The sequence below is a fragment of the Cupressus sempervirens genome, chromosome 4 (genome assembly GCF_028749045.1).
Source record: "Cupressus sempervirens isolate cs-2001-9-10 chromosome 4, ASM2874904v1, whole genome shotgun sequence".
In the NCBI taxonomy this organism is placed as follows: Eukaryota; Viridiplantae; Streptophyta; class Pinopsida; order Cupressales; family Cupressaceae; genus Cupressus; species Cupressus sempervirens.
Genome location: NC_143121.1, coordinates 762,517,369 through 762,541,990, shown reverse-complemented (window position 1 = coordinate 762,541,990; position 24,622 = coordinate 762,517,369). Strand labels below are relative to the sequence as shown.

The 24,622-nt window shown below is 36.6% G+C and overlaps 1 protein-coding gene and 1 long non-coding RNA gene across 4 annotated transcripts in view; both read left to right on the top strand.

Annotated features, from left to right (window-relative positions):
* Positions 1-3,333, top strand: part of LOC149563607 (eukaryotic translation initiation factor 3 subunit F-like) — a 29,698-nt gene extending 26,365 nt beyond the window's left edge. For all 3 annotated transcript variants that reach the window (XM_089826793.1, XM_089826791.1, XM_089826792.1), the window contains exons 5-7: positions 2,534-2,655; positions 2,762-2,875; positions 3,023-3,333. In XM_089826793.1, the coding sequence (XP_089682919.1) occupies positions 2,534-2,655; positions 2,762-2,875; positions 3,023-3,112 (326 nt within the window). In that variant the 3' untranslated portion in view covers positions 3,113-3,333. The remainder of the gene's footprint in view (positions 1-2,533; positions 2,656-2,761; positions 2,876-3,022) is intronic.
* Positions 3,334-5,447: 2,114 nt separating this feature from the next.
* On the top strand, positions 5,448-11,385 carry LOC149563606 (uncharacterized). Its single transcript, XR_016364102.1, has 2 exons — positions 5,448-11,017; positions 11,143-11,385. It is a non-coding gene; the product is annotated as an uncharacterized LOC149563606 (long non-coding RNA).
* The last annotated feature ends 13,237 nt before the right edge of the window (positions 11,386-24,622 follow it).

Here is a 24,622-nt window from a genome sequence, read left to right as displayed (position 1 = left end):
TGATGCTAGCATGAAATGCTGGCATCAACCATGCCTCATAAGCCAGGGCCAACATGCTATTTCTTGACACTGCTCATCTTTACAACTGAAAGGCTAAGGAGCATGCATGGAAGGGCACTTATTTTGTCTCAAATAGTCTCTCCTTGTATTTCCAGTTTTGTTAAAATATACACATGCACATCTAATCAGGTTGTAGATAGATAGTTGTTTGTTTTCTTTTTGAGAATGTTGCATCATTTTATCCTCTTATTTGTTTATGGTGATTTGCTTCCCTTCATGACATATTTAAGTCTAAAATTTAGTGTGATGTGTTACACATCTCTTGAGTTCTCAATCATTGAGATTTCACAACTATTAAGAGTTGTGATTTGTGATGCAATCATTTCCCTTTGATTGATATTTATCAAATTGATATTCTCCAACTTCGATCCTCTCTCAAAGCTATGACCAACTTTGGATTGGCACGTAGAGGGTACAACTGTATCAATGTCAATATAGGTTATTTGCATTTTGCAGTGTTACCTGGTAATGCGTTTCCACCCAAAATGTACCTGTTTCGGAAACATAAACAGTTTTGGAGAAGGGGGGATGACTGGAAATGTTTACAAGCCATCCCTGATGAAGCAAAATTTTTTGGAAAACCTCCTGGAAACTCGGATGGTCAATGGAAGTTTTGGCAACCTTTGACGGTCCCCGGGATGGCTGGGGATAGCTAAGCCGTCCCCTAACCGTCCCGGGGATTGATGGCCATTTCCAGCAGCAAGAGGCAAAATGTAAGATATTTGGCATCTGCAAATTCTTTTAATCTTGTGTGAGCCCCACACCTCTAGATAACTGTAGATATTAAAATATATTATCACCAATATCAAATCTTAAGCATATGATTGAAAATATCGAAATTTCTTGCAAGTTGCGTATAGATTGGCCCGAGTGAACAAAGTTATGCCCGGTTGAACAATTATTTGCTCTTGCTGCTGTTAGAATATGAACAGAGTTATCTATGAATTCTGCAAGTCTTTGGTGAAAATCTGCACCTTGAGAGTGTAAATCTGAGCAATATTTAATACCCTCAGATAAAATCTTAGGGGCAGCAACATGCTATCTTTGTTTTCATTTTGACTTTGAGACTCTGCGTCTTATGACACAGTTGTCACTTTAACTTTTCATTTTTTCAAAAAATGCAGTCTTTGCCAATTTTGATTTATGATATGATACTTTTCATTGTTTCAATGAATTATATCTGCGAATGTATGAAATTGAAATTTGAACGCACATTTGATTCATTTGATACTATCTTATGTTCTTATTCTATGATTAAATTTGATTCATTTGATGCTATGTATATGATAATTCGATGAATGACCATTGATTTTAAATTCCCAAATGTTATTATGTTGCTATAATGAATGTTACAATGTTATATAATTCATTACCATATTGTAATTTCAGATCTGTGTGTGTGTGTGTCTATAGCCATTCCCTGCCATCCCTTGCACCGGGGAAACAAACCATCCCAGAAACCTGTTTCCCTTTCCCTCTGCTATGTCGTTCACGAAATTCAGGGTAACATAGGTTTTTTATGATCAAGTTTTTTCGTGTTATAATAATTTAACGAGCATAAGAGGGCTCCATATCTGCTAGAGCAGGCGAACATGAAAGAATTGATTGTTTGTCTATATCAATGTGACGTTTAATGAAGTCATACATTTGTAATAAATAAAGAAAATAAATTGTGTAAAGATTTGTAAACAACTTGGTAATAAAATATTACACATTGTAAAAAATGCTGATAAAAATATGTCAGATCATAGTGGAATTCCATCTTGGCCATTTGAGTGTTACTAAGAGTTTATAACTGTAGTCTATCATAAGTGGTAAAATGCCAATTGAAACATAAACTTGAGATCAATGTACTTGTTGCAACATGTAAGAATAAAATTTCTTTTTCTTTTTTACTATTGTTCTGTTATAATTACACTTGTGAGGAAAATTTCGTATAATGATTTTCCATGTTTTTGCCATGGAAATTAGAGAAATTTCTTAAACCAAAAAATACACCATTAAAGATGCAGGCAGGCCAGTCACATCTAATGCAGTCCTCTACCACCATAAGGTCATAGTAAGAAGTATATATTCATCACGTTTTTCAAACACTGCATGGGTGTAGTGTGCAAATATTTATAATCTTTTAAGTAATGATGTGATAGATAAATGTATGTGTGTGTGTGTATATTTACTGTAAAATTGTAAATGGACATATAGATGGAATGGAATGTCTGGACACATCTGCAATGTGTAAATAAAACAAGATGAATCATATTGATCTTTTATGTTAATTGCCCTTTCTATGATTGCTTGCTCAACCTGCGTTTAGACTTAATGTGTTGGTGGTATTCTTATTTCTTGTTGTTCTTATTGATGCATTTTATGGACATTCATTTCACTTGGATTTTTGATTTGAAGCCAAATCAATTTGTTCTCTGTGTTTTTAAAACTGTCAAAATGTAAAATGAGATTAAAATTACAATGGCAGTTGATGTGTTGAAGAAAGCAATTGTGGACAAGCTTCCGAATGATCTGGAAGGGCTGGAGGCTACCATGGAGAGGTTGCTTGCTCTGATAGAGGATGTCTTCAAGTATGTTGATGATGTAGTGGTGAGTGGTGTCTGCCTAAGGTTTAAGGTTTATGAGATTTGACAATAATAGATAGAATGGCATGGTAAACTATTTACTGACATCGTCTAATAATTTCTCCTCTCAGGGAGGTCAGATTGTTCCTGATAATAGTGTAGGAAGATATCTTATGGACACAGTGTCTGCTATACCAAAGATGTCATCAGATGCATTTGACAAACTATTTAATGACAGCATACAGGTATAACATCGTTGAATTCAGTATGATACTACTCATGGCAGGTTTAGGATGAAAGAAGAGAAGAATAATGTAATTTAGTATGTGCTGATCTTCTTGTTTAGCATTCACTTGCTTAATATCAAAGTGGATGAATTTATGTTCTTGCAGGATCTGCTTCTAGTGATCTACTTAGCCGGGCTCACAAAATCCCAGCTCACTCTTGCAGAGAAGCTGAATACAGCTGCACAGATACTATGATGATATAAACAGAATGTGCTGAACCTTTCTCTGTTAACATTATTTAACATCCATGCAATGTGAATGGGGATCACAAACTCATCTTTTGAGATGACCTAATAGTCCAGGTTTGGCCTGTATGGGCTTCAAGGAATGTGTTTTGAGAGTTCTGCCACAATTTATATGTAGCATGTTTTGATTTAGCGGATGGAAAGTAATCAATTTTGAGAGTTTTGACACAATTTATATTTAGCAGGTTTTGATTTTTGGGAGGGAAAGAATCAATTAGTTTCAATCATGCAGAGGGTTAAATTTATTTTATTTTCTGTTATCTCAAACACAGTTGACTTGTTCATCTGCATGCTATCTGTATCATAGTTACAGATAGTGACCATTGGATATGACGAAGTCGATTAGTTGAGCAGCGCTGACTATACCCTATTCAATGCGCTTTTAGTAAAGTTTTGCAAGCAATAGTGTTCATTTAAAGTTTGATGGGAAGCATTCCGAGGTAAGATGATATTTCCAGACATAATATCAATCTGACATATTGGTGTTTTGAAATATAGTTTTTTGATTTGAAATCCAATAATTAATAATGTTTTTCTTAAATGATCATTTAAGGGAGTAGCGATGAGTGTGGTAGTCCAATGAGATTGGTAATAGATGGGTTGCCTGTTCCATTTAATGGAAATAATTGTATGATATAACTACTGTTTCTTAGTTGTCTGCTTGCTCATTAATAATTTGCATCTCTCCTTTAGCTTAAATGTTTTAACTCATTTATCTCATGCAGTAATTTAGGAATCTATTAATGGCAAGTTCTATGTTACTGTGAGGTTTTCTATTAACTTATAGTGGGGCCACACACCTGGGCTAATTTATGTCATTTTTTGAAATGTTATGATCCTTTAGTGTATTTAATAGACCAAATTGTCTTCTATGGAATGGATCCCATCAAACTAGAAAAATATATCAATTTTGTAAGGAATTACTGTCTTTCCAGGCTCTAGAAATTATTGCGTCATGCTTTATAAAGTTTTAAATTTTAATTTTTTCGTGATGCGGTTCATTTTTCTTATTTTAGCCCTTTTTAGGGATATTTAATTAAAATTAAAATGACTGGATATTTGGTTTGTAGATCTTTTCAACATAGCATTAAATTGCCATTTTTTGGAGCTATATTGCAAGGTGTAGTGATGTCCCCAACTGGGACTTGACTTATCCTGAAATTCCCAACTAGGGTTTGGATTGTGCTTGGGAATGACAATTTGTAATGTTCCCTACTGTAGGTGGCTGCCAATTCCCAATGATTACCATACATCACTATTGATTAAATTAAGAACAATCACTAATTCATAATACATACTTAAGCCTTAATTTCTTACTTCTTTTATAATCAATAACCTTTAGGACGGGATTTACTTTTCCTTAGGACACTTGGACACCAATCTGCAAGTAGGCTTCCTCAAGGCATTGGTAATGATGTTTGTACCTATCTTAGGACTTTTCCTCGAAGCATTGGAAATACATGTCTTTAAGCATCTTGGAATTTTCCTCCTATTTTGCAAGGTCACACACACACACATCAAATGATATAATGATTCTTTATCCCTAATAGAATTCAGGTATAACATTCAGTAAATTAATATTTGGTTCATAGATAATCCACATCATACTAATTTGCTGTTAATATAATGATCTCTTCCTGATAATGAATATTGTTGTGAAGTTTTCACATCATTGCCCCAAAATTTTTGGGGACCCCCTTTTTTCTGGATCGCCTTAGCAAATTTTTTGACCTTGTCCAAAAATTTTGATTTTAGAAATTTTTTTGGACACCTTTAGGCTAGGAGGGAAGAGGTTAGATTTATTTTTCACCCGGTTTCAACTTGATTTTCCGGAACGACTAATTTTATTCTTAGGCCGAACAAATTTCAAAAAACAAAATTTGGCAAGATAAAATTGTGAATTTTGTACTTAGATGATTTATTTTGAAAACTGGATGCAATTATGTAATCTTTAGCATTTTCAAAATAAATAATTTTTTTAGATTTAATTGTTTCAGAAATTTTAATTTTTCAGTGAAGAAAATTAATTTTGTGATGGTGAAATCAAATTGCAAAATCAATTTTAGATTCTAGAGAAATGATTTTATTTTGTTAAAATTAAAAATTAAAAATTGCATAGCAAAATCAATTTAGATTAAATTGCAAAAAAGGGCATTAAATGGATTAAATTTGCCTTGAAGATTTTAAAGTGTTTAAAGAAATTAGTAATTTAAAATTAAAAAAATCAATTTTGGCTTGCCAAATTTGATTTTTAATGATATATTAATTACTAAATCGTCATCAAATGAAAACATTTAGCATCTCCAAGGCTTTATTAATTTTTTTTTTGACAATTTTGTTCTAACCGGCAATTTAATAATACAAATCTCATTGTGGCAAAATTAATTTTTGGTTTATCATTTAATTGGGACCAGATTGTGCACTAATTAATGCTTTTTGTTTTTTTTCCTGTCCTAGGTGCAAATCGGCCCGCTAGGGAAGGCAAGTGAATTGGGTATAAGAAGACTCCTTCCCCTTGTCTCCTCATTCTTCCATCTTCCTCTTCCATGCTTGGAGTAGCTCTTCCTCTTTGGAGGATTTTTGGCAAAGGGCAGATTTGCATATGGGAGCAGCTCTTTTTCCTTGGCGATTTTTTTATAGGGCAGTTCTTGGCAATTTTTTATAAGGCAGATTTGATTTTCCTTGCCCTAGATGATTCTTGATTGATGTTTGATTTCCGTAGAGTTGCGAATTTTGTGGAGCTGAAATTTGTGGAAGTCTGATTTTTTTAAAGCGCTGTGATTTTGCATCAGATCTGGACAGTATTATTTGGCAAAAGGAAATAGGTGATTAAAAGCTGATTTTTTTGCACATGCATGGGCAATTTCAAGTGGGCAGATTTCTGATTTCTTCAGCTAGGGCATCAATATTTGCAAGGGGCTTGAAATTCTTAGGTCTTATTCAAAATTCAAAAGAAGACCCGGCCATTGGTAAAGATAAGTTCAATTCATTTAGAGTTGAAAGTGGTCTTTAAGCGCATTTCGCTCTTTTGTTGTTGTCTAGTTTTGCTTCTCTTGATTCTTCTTGCATTCATCATCCACCACTTCATCATCCCATTCTAGGTTAAAGATTGGAGATTGATAAGTGTAGAATTCATGATAGAGCATTTGGCGAGGCAGAAATAAGCTAGAGCACCCTAGGTTGAAGTTGGGAGATATAAGTGTAGTCCATCCTAAGATAACGAAGGGGCAAAAATAAGTGGTAGTTCCACCCTTAGGTTGAAGATTGATAAGTGTAGTGATAGGACTTGGCGAGGCAGAAATAAGTGTAGAATCTATCGATAGAAAGAAGGTTGGAGATCGATAAGGTTGGAGATCGATAAGGGTAGTCCATATCATTTAGAATGAAAGGGCAGAAATAAGTGTTTAGGATGGTAGATGTTAGTGCAAGCAAGAACCCCAAGGGAATGAATACTAAGAAAGACAAAGAGGATATGATGCCCAAAACATTTTTCTTCTTGAAAATGAGGCGAATAACCGATAGCAATGTCGGTACAGTAAATATGATACAGGTAAAGGACAGACTAAAGGAAGGACAATTCGCCATGGCAAAGATCTACAAAAGCAGAATTGGTTGCACGAAGGAAAGAAAGGAGTCACTAGATCATCGAGGCTCACAGTGGTAGACTTCAAATCAGAATATGGCTATCTCATGGTGCTCTCAGCCGGATCATGGGCCTAGCTCAAGGTATGCAATCCGAAAACTAGATGTACTTCTCGATTGATGAAATTGCAAATGGAAGGGGCAAATTTGATTGGGCTAGAATTATAAGTGAAAATCTAGAATTATAACTTAGGGCAGTGCAAAACTAGAAGCAATTCCACATGGGGTTCGAGCCCTTCTAGTTGATTGCAGGCTGGCAAAGGTTGAAGTGCGAGCTTTGGTGAAGAATGAAATCGGGTGAAGGGCGAATTTGATTGAAGATTAAGATTCAAGAAGCCCCGCAATTTCAAGAGAGAGCGGATTAGTAGAAGAGATTTGAAAATATTTGAGGCTAGGCAAGGCTTGGCTATTTGTGCAAGCTAGCTTGGTTGAATTCGAATGGGAAGGTTGGAAGAGCAGGAAGGCAAGGATAATGGGGGAGATTAAGTTCGATTATAAGGTAGTGGCCAAGAGCAAGGCTCTCAAGTTGCAAAGAAGTTCGCATCCAGGGAAGCCACCGAGGCCGAGACAAGATTACCCCAAGTGCATGAAGACCTCATCCTTTCAGGGTTAGGACATCAAGTACAAGCAAGTTCGAGTGGTGATGAGAAAGTTTCTAAGGACAAGCTCAAGCATCCAAGGCTTCACCTTATCTCAAGGATTGAATAGATTTATAAGATAAGGTTGATGAGGTGGCACTTTCATGTGTATGCAATCAAATCATGCCAAGTGTCCTATGTTCTCATTGGTTGACAAATTATTGTAATTTTCTCATTGGCCCACAAAGTTGGTGCCCTCATGTAATTGGTTGAATAATGGTAACCCTAATTAGGGTTTGTAAGATATAATCTTGGCCCTTAATTTTGCCTCTTAATCTTGGCCATTCATTGTAATTTGGAGCCTCTATATAAGGCCATTTTGCTCTCATTTGTGAGGGAGTTATGTTGGAGTATTGTTGCCAAAATACTATCAAAATTGTTCTCTATTCATTGTTGTGGCTTGCATGGTGGATATACATGATCATTTTGGTGTATTGCATGGTTCTTCTCATCTCTCAAATTAAAAATAGGATTTCATTTCATGTTGTTAGAGTAGAAGTAGATGGCTAATTGTATGGTGATGTTAGTGAATGCTTGATAGGGACCTATATGCTAGGCCACTAGCATCCTAGCAACTTGTTAGGAAGCCTTGTGTGGTAATCTAGTCCAATCGCTCCTAAGTTCTACTTGCATATCATCTTTCCGCTTGTACTTCAAGTTGGTTGGAAGATAGGTGTCAGTGTGAAAATCCTAAGAGTATCCCTTAGAATCATCGCACAAATGGAGGTAGCACCACTGGCAAGCTTTCATTTGGTTAGATCCACGTCCATTTCCTAATTTGTCCATCCATAGGAGTAGTAGTAGAGCAATAAGCATTTAGTGGTAGGAGTAGTTGAAAGTGAAAGTGATCAAGGAGAAAAGAACAAGTCAAACAAGCGAACTACTACCAAGTTATCCTTAAATGAATAATGTAAGCCCGCCTACGTGATTACCAGCAAATCACATCGATATACTGAGTTAGTATCCACAGGTGTAAGGAACATTGCAGTTTTGCTTATGTCCGCATGAGTATTAACTTTTCAAGAGAGGAATTGAAGATTTGATATTCTGTATCAAGTGTTCGATTGCTATATGTTATGTAGTGGTACAAAACTGACATCAACAAATATCAATATATTTTTTAATCTCTGATTCTTTGATCATCTTAATCCATAGTCCCATTTCCTTGTTGATCCTTTGATTTGATCAGTACCAATTGTATTTAATAATCTATGATTCTTCTATGCTTGGTCCCTTCATTCAGATCTCCCATATCTAACTTCCTTATGCTGATCTCTTCCTGATAATGAATATCAATAATCTCTGATTCTTTCATCAGACATAAATACTAATTCTCTGATCATCTTAATCCATAGCCCCATTTCCTTGTTGATCCTTTGATTTGATCAGTACCAATTGTATTTAATAATCTATGATTCTTCCATGCCTGCTCCCTTCATTCAGATCTCCCATATCTAACTTCCTTCTGCTAAAGATGCGGTTCTTCAATCAACAATCACACATCTCTGACTTAGAATGCTAATGATTATTTGTTTATAACTTTATCCTAATGGCTTCTTTAGTGAATAATTGCTGATGCCTTTTAATTACCGATTGTTAATTTGTGAGCTGTTGATGCTGCTTATTGACTTTTCTTTCTAAAACTTATCCTGTATTGCTTGACCGCTCTTCATGCTTAAGCAATAGTAAGCTGATGTCATTTTTCATGCATCACAAGCCTCCATTCTTCAAATATTCCCAATATGTGCGTATCTACTTGTTATCGATTTGCCTTCGAATCAATATCTTACACAGATCGGTGGTAATTTAATCGTGTTTCTCCTCATAGAAGATACTGGTTAGTCATTGAGTGATCCACCACGGGGCTTATCAATATCTCAGTTGCTCTGCATCTCATATTGTATTAATCTCTGACCATTACCTTAACTATTAAGTTGCATGGAACCAATTGCTCAGTCTTCGATCCTTGGAGAAAATGTAATCCCTTAATTTCTGTATAAGCATCATTGTAATCATAGATTAATATATTGATTACTAGTTGTCTCAAAATTAATCTTCATCCTATACTATGACAGACAGTTTTCGTACTTAAGTTTCACCAACTCCTCATATTCACCTTGTTTATCCGTGTTTTGCTTCACAGGGTCAATCGATTTCTCGCCTTTTGTCATTATGGCTATCTGCAAATGTTCTTGATTGGTAGGTGTGCAGCAGACCTGAAGCCCTTCCTTCCTGAAGAATTGCTTTTTCAACTGGTTTATTTGCTGGGAACCTAAGTTGACGATGCTGATGTGGATGCACAATATTTTTTTCGATTTTGGATCTCTCTCTCTCTCTCTCTCTCTATATATATATATATATATATATATGCAAAGGAAGCCTTATATAAAACAATATATGGTGAATACAACTTGTGAGAGATATGAAGACTATATCCAATGTTGATATCCCACTAAGAGTAGCACAATATTTGACAGAGGCAGCAGTTGCCAGTGTTGGTAGCAAACCTAATCACCTATATAAAATATCAATGAGAAGCATGATACAGGCATCATCACTGATTAGACTAAAAAAGATTTCAATAGACATTACTAATTGCAGAAAAAGGAAGAAATCTAGGAAGTGAGATTTAAATCAGTAGCCAATTTTTTGTAACATACCAAATAAATAATTATCTCTTCAGACAATAATTTGAAGGCCCAAGATCTTAATGTTGAAGGCCGCATACACTGCCAGACAACCAAATGATCTATATTGTTCTCGGAGAAGAGTAAGCCAAATTATGAGTGAGTCTGTGCTAGGCCCTAGTGAAAGGGAGTACGAGAAAGGATTTGAAGCTGCTGGGTACAAGAGGATGCACTTGTTCTATAGGAGGGATGAATATGGTCTTGATCGATGGCTTGAGTGTTTCACAATGAATCTCCTATATGATCTTGAGTTTTGATACACACTTCAGATGCAAGTTATTAATCATTAAGAGGCATTATTTTGGATATTTGTAGTCATTGTTTCATTTTGGGCAACAGTTGTTTTCTCCAATTTAACATATTGGTTAAGTTGTAAACTGATTCCATGCAATATTAGTGAACAAATCTGCAATACAAATCAATCATACTTTTTTTAGTGACTGACCTTCGCAAATTATTAATCGTTTATGAGCAGATTTTGGATAATTTCTCAATATTTGATGCATGGGAAGAAGCAGTTATACCTTTGCAAATTATAAATCATTTATGAGAAGAGTTCGGATAATTTATCATTATTTTGCATGGAAAGAAGCAGTTATTCTTTACATTGGTGAAGTTATAGAGTAATTTCATGTATTATTATCTTGTGAACATATATTTGGATTATCCACAAGGTATGCTTGTGGCCTTCATAATTCCTTGTTTGATTTGGATGATAATTAATCTTCACGTTTAATTTTTTTGTGTTGAAATGTGAAGACTTTTTTGTGGTCATATTTGGGAGAGAATGTTTCCTTGCAGTACAGATGAAGAGAACAGAATTAATCTAGTAGCTGTGAATGAGTTTCTTCCAGAAAAATTTGCAGAAAAAGCCATAAGATAATCCATGTTAGTTTCTTCTCCTATTGCTTTCGTTCTTCTTAGCATGTTAATCCTATAAAATTACATGGACATTTTGCTTCAAAATTTACTTGACTTTTTTACTGTTATTTTTCTGGTGTAATTTTTTGCAGGGGCTGTTATGCATCTTGTTTCGTAGAACAATACATTATTATTAATTAATAACCTTGATTTGCTGATTACTGTTAGGACCTTGTATTAATGCGCTGACAATACATTATAAAGTTAATATAGAGTTTGTATAGTGACCTTTAAAGTAATTTATAGTTTGTACTGTGACCCGTGTAGTATTGAACAGTAGTCTTGAATTGTAGTTCTTTAAATGTATGCAACAGCAAATGTTGAAGTTGGCCAAAGTTATACTTTCTATGTGTTATTTTAATGTTGTTGTTTACAGTTAAAATAGAACTATTCTGTAAGGAGGGCAATCTCTTGTGTGCAGCAGAGTAATGATTACCACTTAGTTGAGGCAGAAAAAAGTAATTCTCAAGGTTGGTTTATTTGTTTGTTTTGATGGATAAATCAAATAAAAGAACAACATTGCACTGGCTGTAGATTGTAAGAAGTAAAACAATCTCCCAGGAGAGATTGTAATCAGAATTTTGGTACGGAGGATCTCATTCCAGATACATTCGGTTTTTTTCAGTTTTGCATGCCATAAAGCATATATCATGCTAGATACAACGAACAAAATGTGAGAGCAGTCATCTTTACAAAGAACAAAAGAGAGAATTTAGGATTCTTTGCCCTTTGATTGCTTGCAAGTTTTGATAAAAATGGACCTAAACAGTTAAAAATACTTAGCCGATTTCTTTGATACAACATCCCCCTAATTACTGGATCCGGATTCGTGCCAGGATTCGTCTAGTAAAAAATTGAATAATTTTATTAATTTATATTTATTTTTTATATAGTCGCAATGAATTTATTCATACATTCATACTACAAAATGACATACTATGAAATGATTTAGAATCATAGATTCCGACTATGAAATGATTTAGTTTTAGAATTGTGTATATCTCTTAATTTTTTGTATATTTAATGTGTATATAAAAATATTCTTATATACACACACAAATCCTTACGAATCATAATAGCATTTTATTTTCACGAATCCATGGATCTGATTCATGTGCCCGAATCAGATTCATATCCTGAATCAGCAGCTAAGAATATCCCACTTGGACATCTTTGAGTGTACAGTTGGGTATGGTCATGTTCTTCTATTGATCAATAATAATTCATCATCAATTAAGTTCCATATTTACAATTAGCATCCTAGGCAGCAGAGCTCATCAGAACAGACTAGCGGATGAACAGGGGAAAGCATCTGATCTGGAACTGGAGATGGAGGTTTTTTACACTACTACTTTATTTGGCTGGTTAAATTGATTTTTTTTTTTTTAGCCTATAGAGAACGCTATGCTTTGATCATAAGTGTAGTAGGGTTGGGAGTTTTGAAGGGCCTTTCAGAGGACTCTGTTGATTAATGCACATCATTTGGAGGGAATGTCAAGTACATTTACATGGCTAATCTGAAGATGTATATTGTTGATTGTTCTATTGGAATGGCAATTTTTGTTATGGAGAACTAATTGTTTCACATGGTTTTGATCGCCTCTTGTATTTTTAACTGAAATCTGCTAAGTTTTTTTACACAAGGCCATGGCTATTGCCTTGGCCTATGGTATTCTTAATATATATCCACTTAAAACTGAAATAGGAAATGTGGTATTAGTTGATATTGAACATGCTAGCATGCAAGTTTATGTTCGTGTTGATGTTTGGTAGTTTCAGTCGGATAAAACTTATGGCTATATATAGTAATATATGAGATATAATTACATATGAGATATAAGTTTATTATGTGAGAGGAATTAAAATTGTGTGTGTGTGTGTGTGTGTGTGTGAGAGAGAGAGAGAGAGAGAGAGAGAGAGATTATATTTGTTATATTAATTATCAAATTAATGAATAGACATGTCCCATGAAGGGACATGTTCTTCTAATCCTTTTCTCATTATAAATAAGAGGTCGGTGCCATTTGGAACACACATATCCAAAATTATGGTAGTATTTAATACATTTGCATCGATCTTCTAAAAAATTCAACAGTTTAGACCAAAAAGGAGGAATTTAATTTCCTAAGTTCCTAGCTCGTGCTCTTGACAACTCTTGGTGGGAGGGATTTTGATGAGATGCTTTTCACCCATTTCGTAAAGCTTTTCAATTACTAGTATCAGATTGATGTGGTTAATTAATGCTTGTGCTAGTCAGTAGTTGTGATCTACTCATGAGAAGCTCAAGGTGGTTTAAGTACCAATCATGAGGTGCTGCTTAATGTTGAGTGCCTAATGAATTACAAGGATGGAAGATGATTTATTACTATAGATGAGATTGACATACGTGTTTCCCTTTCTTGAGTGTGTTTTAAGGCCTTGTTTGATTTAGCACCTATTGTGGATGGCTTGTAGTTATGGTTGTGGGTTCTTGCTTTGAGTCCATTCAATATTGAGGATGTTGATAATGTTCTTTGGCAAGCAACCAATGAGGTTGATAATTGCTAGTGAGTGTGTTGCTTGAGGTTGCACTTTTCTTAGCATAACATTCAAAGTGCAAGATGTCAATGTATGAATTAGTGGATTTCATTTTATTTTGATTGTCCTCTAGAACAAGTTTCCACATTTTGTGGAATTAATTAGTAGAGACAATGTGAGATGAGCTTTAATTTGATGTTACGTAGATTGCACATAGATGCTTCAATTGGGTTCATCACTCTTTGTGATGAAATTTACATAAATAAATGTAATTATTGTTGGTATCTCCAACCATTGTTGTGTATTTGTGTTAAACTCTTAGTCATATACTAGGCAGAGTGAGAAGGTCATCACTACGACTGAGCTAATCTATATAGATCGAGTCATGTAAAGACTTGTGTATAAACATGTATATGTCGAGCTCTATAGGAATTGAGCAAGTATTTGGTCACCAAGTGTCTTCAACATAAGAAGAGTCCAAAGTTTACCGAGCAGTTCGAGCACATTAAAGCCAAGTTACATAGAAGGTGTCGAGCACAGTAAAGATTGAGCATCAACGACGTGTACAATGAATGCCAAGTATTAGAGACAGCAAGTGTCGAGCAGCGTACAATTGACATTCAAGTCAGGAATGATACAAACTTTAAGGTAAACTGTTTTAGGGCGACATTGACAAGATATATAATACTTGTAGAGGTTGTTACAGAGGTGATTACTTGTTTTATAACGTGGATCATAGATCCCTATGTGCTGTGATTAACTAATCAGATGAAGAGGCAAAATAAGGAAGCATCTAGAAAACTCTATGAAATCTTTAAATAGAGCAGATCTTAACCTATTTGTGATGTGGTATGGTGATGTAATGAGGAGCGAACAAGCTATTTGTGTGATCACATAACAGTTTTAGTGTGAAAGTGCAAACATTGCGAAGAAGGAAAAATAGTTAACTTTCGTCATTGCAGAACAGAGCAAACAATCTTGTCTAGGCAGTGACGAACAATATATCAGATTGGAGGTCATATCAAATTGAAGAGAGGAGATCCAAAACCAACTTATCAGAGTAGACCGAGGATCAGGTGTTGAAGCAATTTTAACAGATCGAGTTAGGGATAATCTCTTGATAGAGTGGTCTTAATAGATCTTTGTAAATCACTTAATCGAGTCCTTACTTTGTTGTAAGTGTAAAATCCTCTCACAGGGTAAGACATAACAATCTTAACAAACTTTTAACAGGGTAGATCTTGTGAACAGGGTAGATCATCATATATGGTCAAACAGTGTAACCCTAACAGGTTAACTTTAATACTGTTGTGGTGAATATTTGTGGGTGTCATCCCCACCCGTGTTACCTTCACCTTGGAGGGTTTTTGGCTAACTAAATGTGTTATGTGATTGATAGATTAGATCTATATGTTACTACAGTTTGATTTTACAAGCTATGTTATGCATGCATTAGATATGAGATGGTAAATGTGGTGAATGCACTAAAGAATTGTTAAACAAGTTTAAGTGTTTCATATCCTGATTCACCCCCCCTCTTAGTATCTTAGTTTCCCAATTAAGACTTGCAACAATTGGTATCATGGCATAAGTTCTCTTATAGAAGTCTAACAGCTTGGGAGATCAGATCATGGAACTAGAGGCTTATAAATTGGGAAAAGTTATTGACAATCAGGTGATTGACATCCAGCTCACACTACAACTTAAGGTAGCAAGACAAGAACTGAGGAAATCCCTAAAACGAGAAAGGAGTTTGCTATTAAGATAAAATAATTGAATTATGAAGAAGTTGATACTCAAGGATTATATGAAATTGGAAATTCAAGTAACTGTGATGTAACTGTTGCAAATCTACTAGGAAAGAACAAAATCTTGAATGAAGAAGTCAGAGGACTAAAAGGGGAACATGAGATCCAATCAGTAATGCTTTGTGAAGTGACCGAGCAAAAGAAGAAAGTTGAGGAAGACAAGGTTGTTGTTGAGGAAGACAAAAGGAAAATGACAATCAAACTTGAAGAAAGGACATTTGATGTGCAAAAGCTTACAAATATTCAACTAGACACAATGAATCAACTAATGCTTGCAAATCAAGAGTTGAACAAAAAGGATGTGGAAATAGCAAATTTGAGATCATAGAAGGACTTATTGAAGGATGAATTGAAAATTGAGAAATAACTTGTGGAAAGATTCAACAAGCCTAATGAAGCAATGAAATAATTTGAAGAACTAATGAGGTCATTTGACAACACTATTGGTTCACAACACTCATCTAACAAGAATCATCCAGGAGTGGAGAACTAAGAAATGCTAAGACAAAAGGCAAACCAACATGTTACCATTGTGGAAAACTTGGTCATACTGAAAACATTTGTAGAAAAAATGGTATGCAAAACCCTACACCAAAGTTTACTGGCTATTATTTTTATTGCAAGAAACAAGGACATCAAGTACAAGAGTGTAGATGAAAAATGAAGAGTGCATTTACTACACCTAGATTGGAAGGCTATTGTTACAATTGTCAAAAGTATGTACATAGAGCATATGAATGCCGATCACAAACAAAACCCTATTGGACTAACCAAAGGCAGAACCATGCACCTAACAATGTATGTTCCAAATGTCACAAGTTTGAACATTTGAACAAAAACTACAGGACCTAAGTACCAACAACAAATCATAACCACACCAAGGGTAAAGGCAAAGTGGATATTCATCAAACGAAACGAAGATGGAACAAACATGAAAGAAAAAGGTAGAAGATGGAAATAGTGGAGCAAATGGAGTTGAGATCACCCAATCCAATGGAGGAGGTGATCTTATCACTTCAAACTAAGCAAGAAAGGTATGTAAGGAATTGCATATTTAATAATATATCTTCCATAAGTTCCAAACATAAAAGATCTAAAGTTCATATTTGCATAAGTAAAGATGCTTAAGAATAGATTTATGAAAGGACTAGTGTGAAAGAATCATTTATATAGATAGTGTCAAACATTAGTAAAATTGTCTATATTGACCGAGCATTGCAACATGAATTGAGTACTTCAAACACTAAATTGGTGTATAGGCCAAGTTAGATGGAAGAGACCGAGTTTTATAGTGAAGACCTAGTTCAAAGGCACAATATCGATTGAGATAGTTGGCTTCCACCTACTTGAGTACATAACATTAATGGAGTCACTAGTTCGAGCTAAAGGAAGTATATATCAAAAATTTGAAGACATTGTTTCGTACCTTGCATACAAATTATGAGAGCACAAAGTATTTGAGCGGTTTGAGCGATTTGCAAAAGAGATCTTAAGGCGATTAAGAGAAAATTTGAGACATAAACTTGATCGAGTGAAGATTTGAGTGGTGTCAAGTTATCCAGAGAGAAGTTTCAAACCCTAACAGAGAAATATGACAACTTCATCATCTGCAGGGAAGAGCCAAGAAGTAGAGGATAGTAACATTCAATTGGTGAAGAGTGATGCTTGTCCTCCCCCAAAATTTTGTGCTATTCGTGAGATTGTGATGAAAGGTGACTCAATGGGTGCGTCATTTTCGATACCACCTAAGGTAATCATGATACACTAGGCGAAGTTGCTACATGTGTAAGATTGAAGAAATTGGTAACTATGAGATTTGAGAGGCTTATGAAAAATTGTTGACAAAGGAGTATTAAAGGACAAATTCAAAATTGTTGAAAGGAAAGGGTTAACTTGTGCCCTAGAGTTTCCAAGGAATTTTAAGATTGAATGGATCAATGTTGTACTGAGCAGGATCCATGATATGAAGTTATGGCCACATAATGGACCACTTGAGATAACCAAGAAAATGATTCACAAGGTAACATGTTATCCCACTCTAGACAAGAAGAAAACTATGTGATATCTGAGTCATGAGGAAACTGAGGAAAATATAGGAGCCAAGTAGAATGGACAAGGGTTGTCCATATCAAACATTTCTAATCCATTGATTGAATTTGCAGTGATACTAATTTCTCACAAATTCTATCAATCAAGCAGATTGAATAGTGTACCATGTATGGTAGTCGACCAGGCATGGAAGATTGTTAAGAAAGATCATGAATATGATCTTGTTGAGTTGCAAAAGTTACAATTGGCAAAAAACTTGATATCCATTAGAAAGGTGAATAATTCTACATGTAAGTTTGGATCACTTATCATGTGTATTTTCTTTTATATTTAGAAGTATTTTCCTGGTATTGGCAATGTTGTTTGGGAACAAGGAAAACTAGTGACAAGACAAATCAATGAATACATAACTCAATTAGGAGAGGATTTTGAGAATTTCATGGACACATATTTTGAGGAATTCAAACAGAGAATGAAATTGAGGATGAGAATACCAGAAGAGTTGGTAATGAAACATTACAATGATGTATCTTTCTCAGTGGATACAAATAACACATTTGTACAACAAGTGATGCCGAGGAAGGCATGACTACAAGCATTTGACTATGAAATTGATAGTGATACAGTAGGTGCAAATATTGTTGCATTACTGAAAGAAGAGATTGACACTGAAGCTGAACGTTTTGGATTGATATCAAAATAGCTTCCAAGGAAAAGAAAAGAAAGAGAACAATTGGAGACCTAGAGGCAAAACTAGGTACCCAAGGCAAAGGCAAGGAACCTTTGTAGCTCACACAAGGTCTTTGAGAAGATGAAGAAAAAGATAGTGGTGATGAGGAAGAGGAAGGAGTCAAGGGTAAAGCCCTAGTTGTTGCACCACCCACCAAGAGGGCTAAATATGTCAAGCCTAAAGCAAAGAAAGTTGTAAAGAAGACAGTGGTGGCACCCCTCTCTGCACCACCAACCAAACCAAGGACTAGGGCAACAATAGCGAGAGCCGAGCCATCAACAAAGAAAGGAGTAGTGAAAATCACAAAACCAAGCAACTCTAGAGCACAAAAGAAGAAATCACAAGCACCAGTGAGCCAACCAAAGAGGAGAAAACTGGTAAAGATAAAAGGAGTTGAAGATGATGATGCAAAGAAGACATAATTAAATGAACTAGCTACAATACCTAGAAGAACAAAGAATATTGATAAGGTATGTGCCGACCTAAGAAGCTCTGCAAGCTTATCCTAGTTTAGATTTATAAAATATGAAACATTGGATAATGTTGATAGAACAAAATTTGAGGAGGCCATGATATATATAATGACAAGTAATAAATTGGCTCCTAATGAAGTAGAGATAAGATAAATTTATTAATGTCCAACAAGAGACCAACGAGGATCTAAGGGACTGGAAATGGTACAAAGGGCAAAATGCCAACAGAGGGAGCACCAAACGATGTTCGTAGAAAGAACGGGAAAGCAAAAACAAGGAAAGAACCAAGAAAAAGGAATAACAACAACTAAGAACTCCTCACAGGCAAGAAGTAGTTTAGAATGGAAAGGTGTACATTAGGGCAATCAAGTACTCTGGAAGGTCACCTCTGAGGTCTACTAGAGGGACATTGCCTAGTGTAATCTTTGTGAGGTCTCACAGATCTAGTGTGAATCGAGATAGTGTAGAGAGGCTGCTTCGATCCTCAAGTAGGAACAATAGGACTCAAGAAAGAGGTGATGAGCTGTGCAGGGGTTGATGTCGAGCAAAGTTGGAGCTATATAGTGTGCTCACAAAGCTGCATGGTCTTCTAAAGGTAGAGTGCCAGACAGTGTTGGTTAATATATTTGAAGAATGAGGGAAGAGATCGACACTCTTTGAACAAATAGTAGAATCTCCCTCAGATCTCAGAGTAAATGGGACAACGAAAAATAAAGTGAGACTAGGTCTTGACCTCCCTAAGGCGACAAAGCCGACAAATCCTGTCCTCCCTACCAATATGATCACTCTGGATATGTAGTCGATGAGAACCCACCCTAAAAGACCCCAAGGAGACGCAAAGAGCGTGAGTCCAATGACGAGTTAGGTACTAGGGACGTAAGATGATCCTGTCCTGGATATCAAGAAAGTGCTTAGCATAGAAGGCCATGCGTGGATGAAGCCCACTTGGGGGATTCCTCCAGGTCGTGATAACATACTTTTTGTAGATGTCAAGTCTAACATGCTCATTCAAATCTCATTGAGGTGGAAGAAGATGGGCTGGAGCATCTTGAGAAAACTGGAAGGGGGGAAGACGATCCAAACTAATACCAACTGAGCCCAAGAGAGCAGAGACCTGGTTTACCAACAATGAGACTTTCTGACCAGAGTCTGAACCCGCAACCTCCATAGAGGAACAATAAACTAAGTAGGAATACCTGTGATGATCGTCAGAGGAATCAGCGAAGCTCTGGAGATGGTGAGGAAGCCAAACTAAATCAAAGATAGTTCTCAATCTGAAAGGGTGAGCATCAAACTCAACCAAAATGATGCTGTGTGGTGTAAACTGGTGACATTTGATAATGCACCGAAGGAAAAGAGTTTGGAATCTCTCAATAAAGGCCCAGTTAGACTCCAAGAGGGAGGGACCCCAAACAGTAGAGCCATAGGGGATAGTTGGCTTGACCAGGGAGTCAAGAAGAGACATCTTAGTCATAGTATCCTAAAAGTGGTGTTGAAAACAATGTTGCTTAAAAATAGCAAGGGAGCTAAGCCCCTTGTTGACTCTAGGCTGCATGGCTAGTCTCAGGCTAAAATGAGGTCCATAAAACTTAACCCCCAAGTAAGTATATGAAGAAGAAATCTCGATCTCGATACCTTGAAAGTAAAAATGGAGATGGTATGTCCTCAAACAATTGAAGATCGTAACCAGATTCTTGCCTAGATTTACAACTAGCTCACGTGAGTCACAGAAAGAGGCCAAGCCATCAAGGAGTCATTGAAGACAATTAGGAGAAGATGCTAGGAGAATCACATCATCAACAAATAGGAGAATAGAGATCAATACCTGATGTAGATAATAACCATCGTTAGGGAGAAAACAATCACAGAGAAAAGCCTCAATCTCATCGATGTAGATGCCAAAGAGAACGGGGGAAAGAGGACAACCCTGTTTCACCTTGATAGTGCTTTGGATAGGATCAAAGAAGCCATGTGGAGTCCTAAATCTGCCCTCAACATGCTCATATAACCTCATAATAGCTGTAAGAAGAATCTTTGAGATCCCCATGTCCCTAAGATGTTGAAAGAGAGTCGCCCAAGGAACAGAGTTGAAAGCTTTGTGGAAGTCAACAAAATAGCAATAACTTTCGTTGAGTAGTGGCGAGCCTCCTCAATGATGGCCTGTAAAGTCAAAATATGATAAGTGGTCTAAAAATTTGGATGAAACCCAGCCTGAACTCTAGCTTGAAAATGACGCTGATTGAGCTCACTGGACAAGATATCGTTCAACACAATCACATAGAGTTTGGAAAAAGTATGCCCAACCATGATGGTCTTGTAATTTTTGGGATCAGAGGCTGGCCCAAATTTATGGATCTAATAGATAATATGTCGTGACCAAGAGTGGGGAAGTAGACATAAACCACTCGATTAAAGAGCACTGTAAGAAAGGGACCTAGGACATAGATACCCAACTTGAAGAATTTAGCTTGAAATCCTTCCTCATCTAGAGTTCTGCTACTGCTCATAACTCTAATTGCCTCACTAATGTGGGAAAAGGAGAAGAGGTGACAATAGGTTGGGGGGAGGATGAGATAGAGAGGGGGCTGGCTAAGAATATCATAGTGTGGAGGTGTGGGAGTGAAAGTCTAGAGTAGAGGGAGCGAGGAAACTGTTACAAAAGTTTGCACCATTGTCCAAAGTTTTTACCTAAGGACAACTTTGTGAAACATGGAAACAACTTCCAAGCTGTGGGACTTGAATTGTGAGGTTGAGTCTCCGGAGAAGGCCGACTTCCTTTACTATCAGGGTGCACCTAACTACTTTTGGAGAGGAAAAAAGAGAAGGAATGCATAGAAGAAAATCTGCCTATTCTAACCTAAGGGGCGTGATACACCAAAAATAGAGTGTTCAAACCAATCTTTGCCCATGCATGCACTATTGAACTATCATGACACCAAAAGATATACACATCCAGACTTGCTTTAATCTAACAATCACATGCAGATAAGAAAAACCCAAATGAATGACACAAGGAAAGAGAGGATTCACTTATATACCATTCATAGGCCAAAAGAGATATAGTCACACAAGATTGCAGATATCTATAATACACCAATGAGAGGAAAATAGTTCTAGCACTTCACATCAATGGCTAAAGGAGATAAAAATTTCATATAGTTCAGAGGCAAAGGGGATTTACAGTGAAATTGCTGAGCAATATCAGAGAAAGTAGAGAAGAGTCGACCTTTACAAAATCTACAAAAATTGCCTTTATAGCTTAGGCATAATTGAGGTGTTCTCTAACCGAAGTTACTCCACAATCACTGCCATTAAGTCTCTTTAGAGATCTGGAGAAAATCTGATCTGGGCACAGATTCAGATACAATGAAATATGATATTTTGTTGAAATAGGGCCCTGATAGAAACAATGCCATTAAACCATTCTAACCAAGTAGATGGATAAACTAGGGTGGTGGAGTGTTCTCCTGCTGTTTACTGGGTTCAACATTCATTCAAGAGTAGTTGGAATTGATCGTGAGGATCAAATCGTGCAAGAAAACTCGATTTCTTTTGTTTCTGGCTCATCAGTCAGCAAAGTCAAAAGTCAACTGAATCCTTCAACCAAAATGGGCCATGCGGGCCAATAATTTTATTTCATTTTGCCACCCCATAAAGTCTCCACGCGGTTGACCACATCTTCTCAATTAACTGAGCCACCTTCCCAACTTAACCGCGATGTCACATAACCATCAGCCTTAACTGTTAATGCCTTAACCAGGCCCATAAGGACACGTGTCCTTTAGGCGCTTTCTCGCATTGTTTAATTACCTTGCATCTTCGTAATGCGGAAAAGTGCTGATTGTTGATCTCCGTAAGATCAACGATCATGAAAGATCTTAATTATACTGTGCCTGCCCTTAATACTTCTGGGCCCACAAACTATTCAACATACAACTCAACATGACTTGGTTCCACTTGGCATCACCCTGCGCCTTATGAAATCAACCTGACCTCACAAAGACACCGACAACAAGGCACTTTTCCGCATTCCTTAACATCTTTGCATCTTCATAATGCGAGGAAGCACCCACCGTAGATCTGTTTGCATCAGATGGTGGATCTTGTTGCACAAATAGAGTATCACCTTTTCAAACTCAGGTGCTCTGACAAGTGCCACGACAGAGAATTCATTTATTATCTTTGAGAAGAATGGATGCATGATGTCATTAACAGCTACGTGTCACGAAGGGGCTTGCCTACATTACTTAAAACTCATGAACTTTCATATTACGGGCAAGCGTCAACCCTTGATCTTTGCTAAATCAACGATCACAATGCTTGAACTGTAAAGTATTAATATCATTAAAAGTCCAACCAATGAAATCGTAGGAAATTCAAAACGTGCACAAGGAACACTGACAACTCTGCAATAGGTCTGACTGCTTCTAACAACCAAGAACTTTCGCGGCGCACTGAGGTTTGAACGTCAACAGGGGTTATGTGGCGTAAAGGCGCTTGCGCGAATTAGGTAAAGGTAGAGCATTTTGAGAAAACGGGAAAACACCCACCGTAGATCATGAAAGATTTGATGGTGAGGGAATTGCAGGCAAGCAGAAACATTAAAGTGCATAGTCACTTAGAAACAAGGAAATACATTAAGGTTTTATTTCATTTATTTTCATATTTCCATGGCATTTTGAATACTTAAATATGGAAAGTGACCGTTGGGTGGGCTCAAGTATTTGAATTCAAAGTTTTGGCGGGAGACAAATATGGTTAACATTTTTGGCGACTCAAAGGGGACGTAAGCCAGCTATGTGTATGACTAGTGACCTTATGCATCCATTGGGCCATAGAGTCATAAAAAAGGTGGATCTCGTGCATTAAGAAACCCTAACCCTACCTCTGCGGTAGTAAAACATTGGAAGCTCTGTCTCTGCTCCTCTGCAAACTCAACAAAACACATGCTTGTGCACTTCTTGGAAAGCCGAAAACCAACATGAAGAAAACTAAGCTACCTATGTACATGAAACTTCAACCCTTGTCAGAAAAATGGTTTGAGATAGATCCCATTGACTGGGATAGGAAAAATTTCACCACCAGGCTTGCTTAATTGAAAAGCATTAGCTTGCTTGCAATTGACAATCACATAAGGACCACTCCACAGTGCATCAAATTTTGAGTGTCTCCTTGGTTTTACCCTGTCTGCATCCCATTTCAAAACCAAATCACCTTCTATGAAGATTTTGACCCTAGCCTTCTTGTCAAAGCTCCCTTTCACCCGTTGTTGATGTGTTTCTAGGGTCTGCATGCCCTAACTTCTTTTCTTTTCTAGCTCCATTAGCTCTGCCATTCTCACTGTCATGACATCATCTTCAATTAGCTCCAGCTGATGAGCTAGTTCTAGGGATGGGAATTCTAATGAAATTGAAAGCCTTGCTTCTCTGCCATATACCAACATAAATGGTGAATTTTCTATTGACCTCTTAGGTGTTATTCTGTCTGCCCATAGTGCAGTCCTCAACTTTTGATGCCAACACCTTCGGTTATCCTCTATAGTTCTTTTCATAATCCTAATTAGGTTTTTGTTGGATGACTCAGCCAAACCATTGCCTTGAGGGTAGTAGTTTGAGGATGTGCTCAAGTAGATATTATGGTCAACTGCTCATGCACAAATTTGAGCTCCTACAAAAGATTTTGCATTATCTGAAATAATGGTTGAAGGGGCACCAAACTTGATCACAATTCTGTCAAGGAGCTCAACAACTAAAGATTTTGTGGCGTCCTTCAATGCAACTGCCTCTGTCCCTCTGGTGAAGTAATTTGTAGCAGCTAAAATCCATTTGTGACCAAAACTAGAAGAAGGATTGATAGGGCCTATAAAATCCAATCCCCATTGAGCAAAAGGTTGGTCCACCTGAATGGGGTGAAGAAGAAGAGCTGCAAGCTTTTGCTTACCAGAGAAGAAGGCACATTTTTCACACTTCCTCACATACCTATGACAATCATAGAA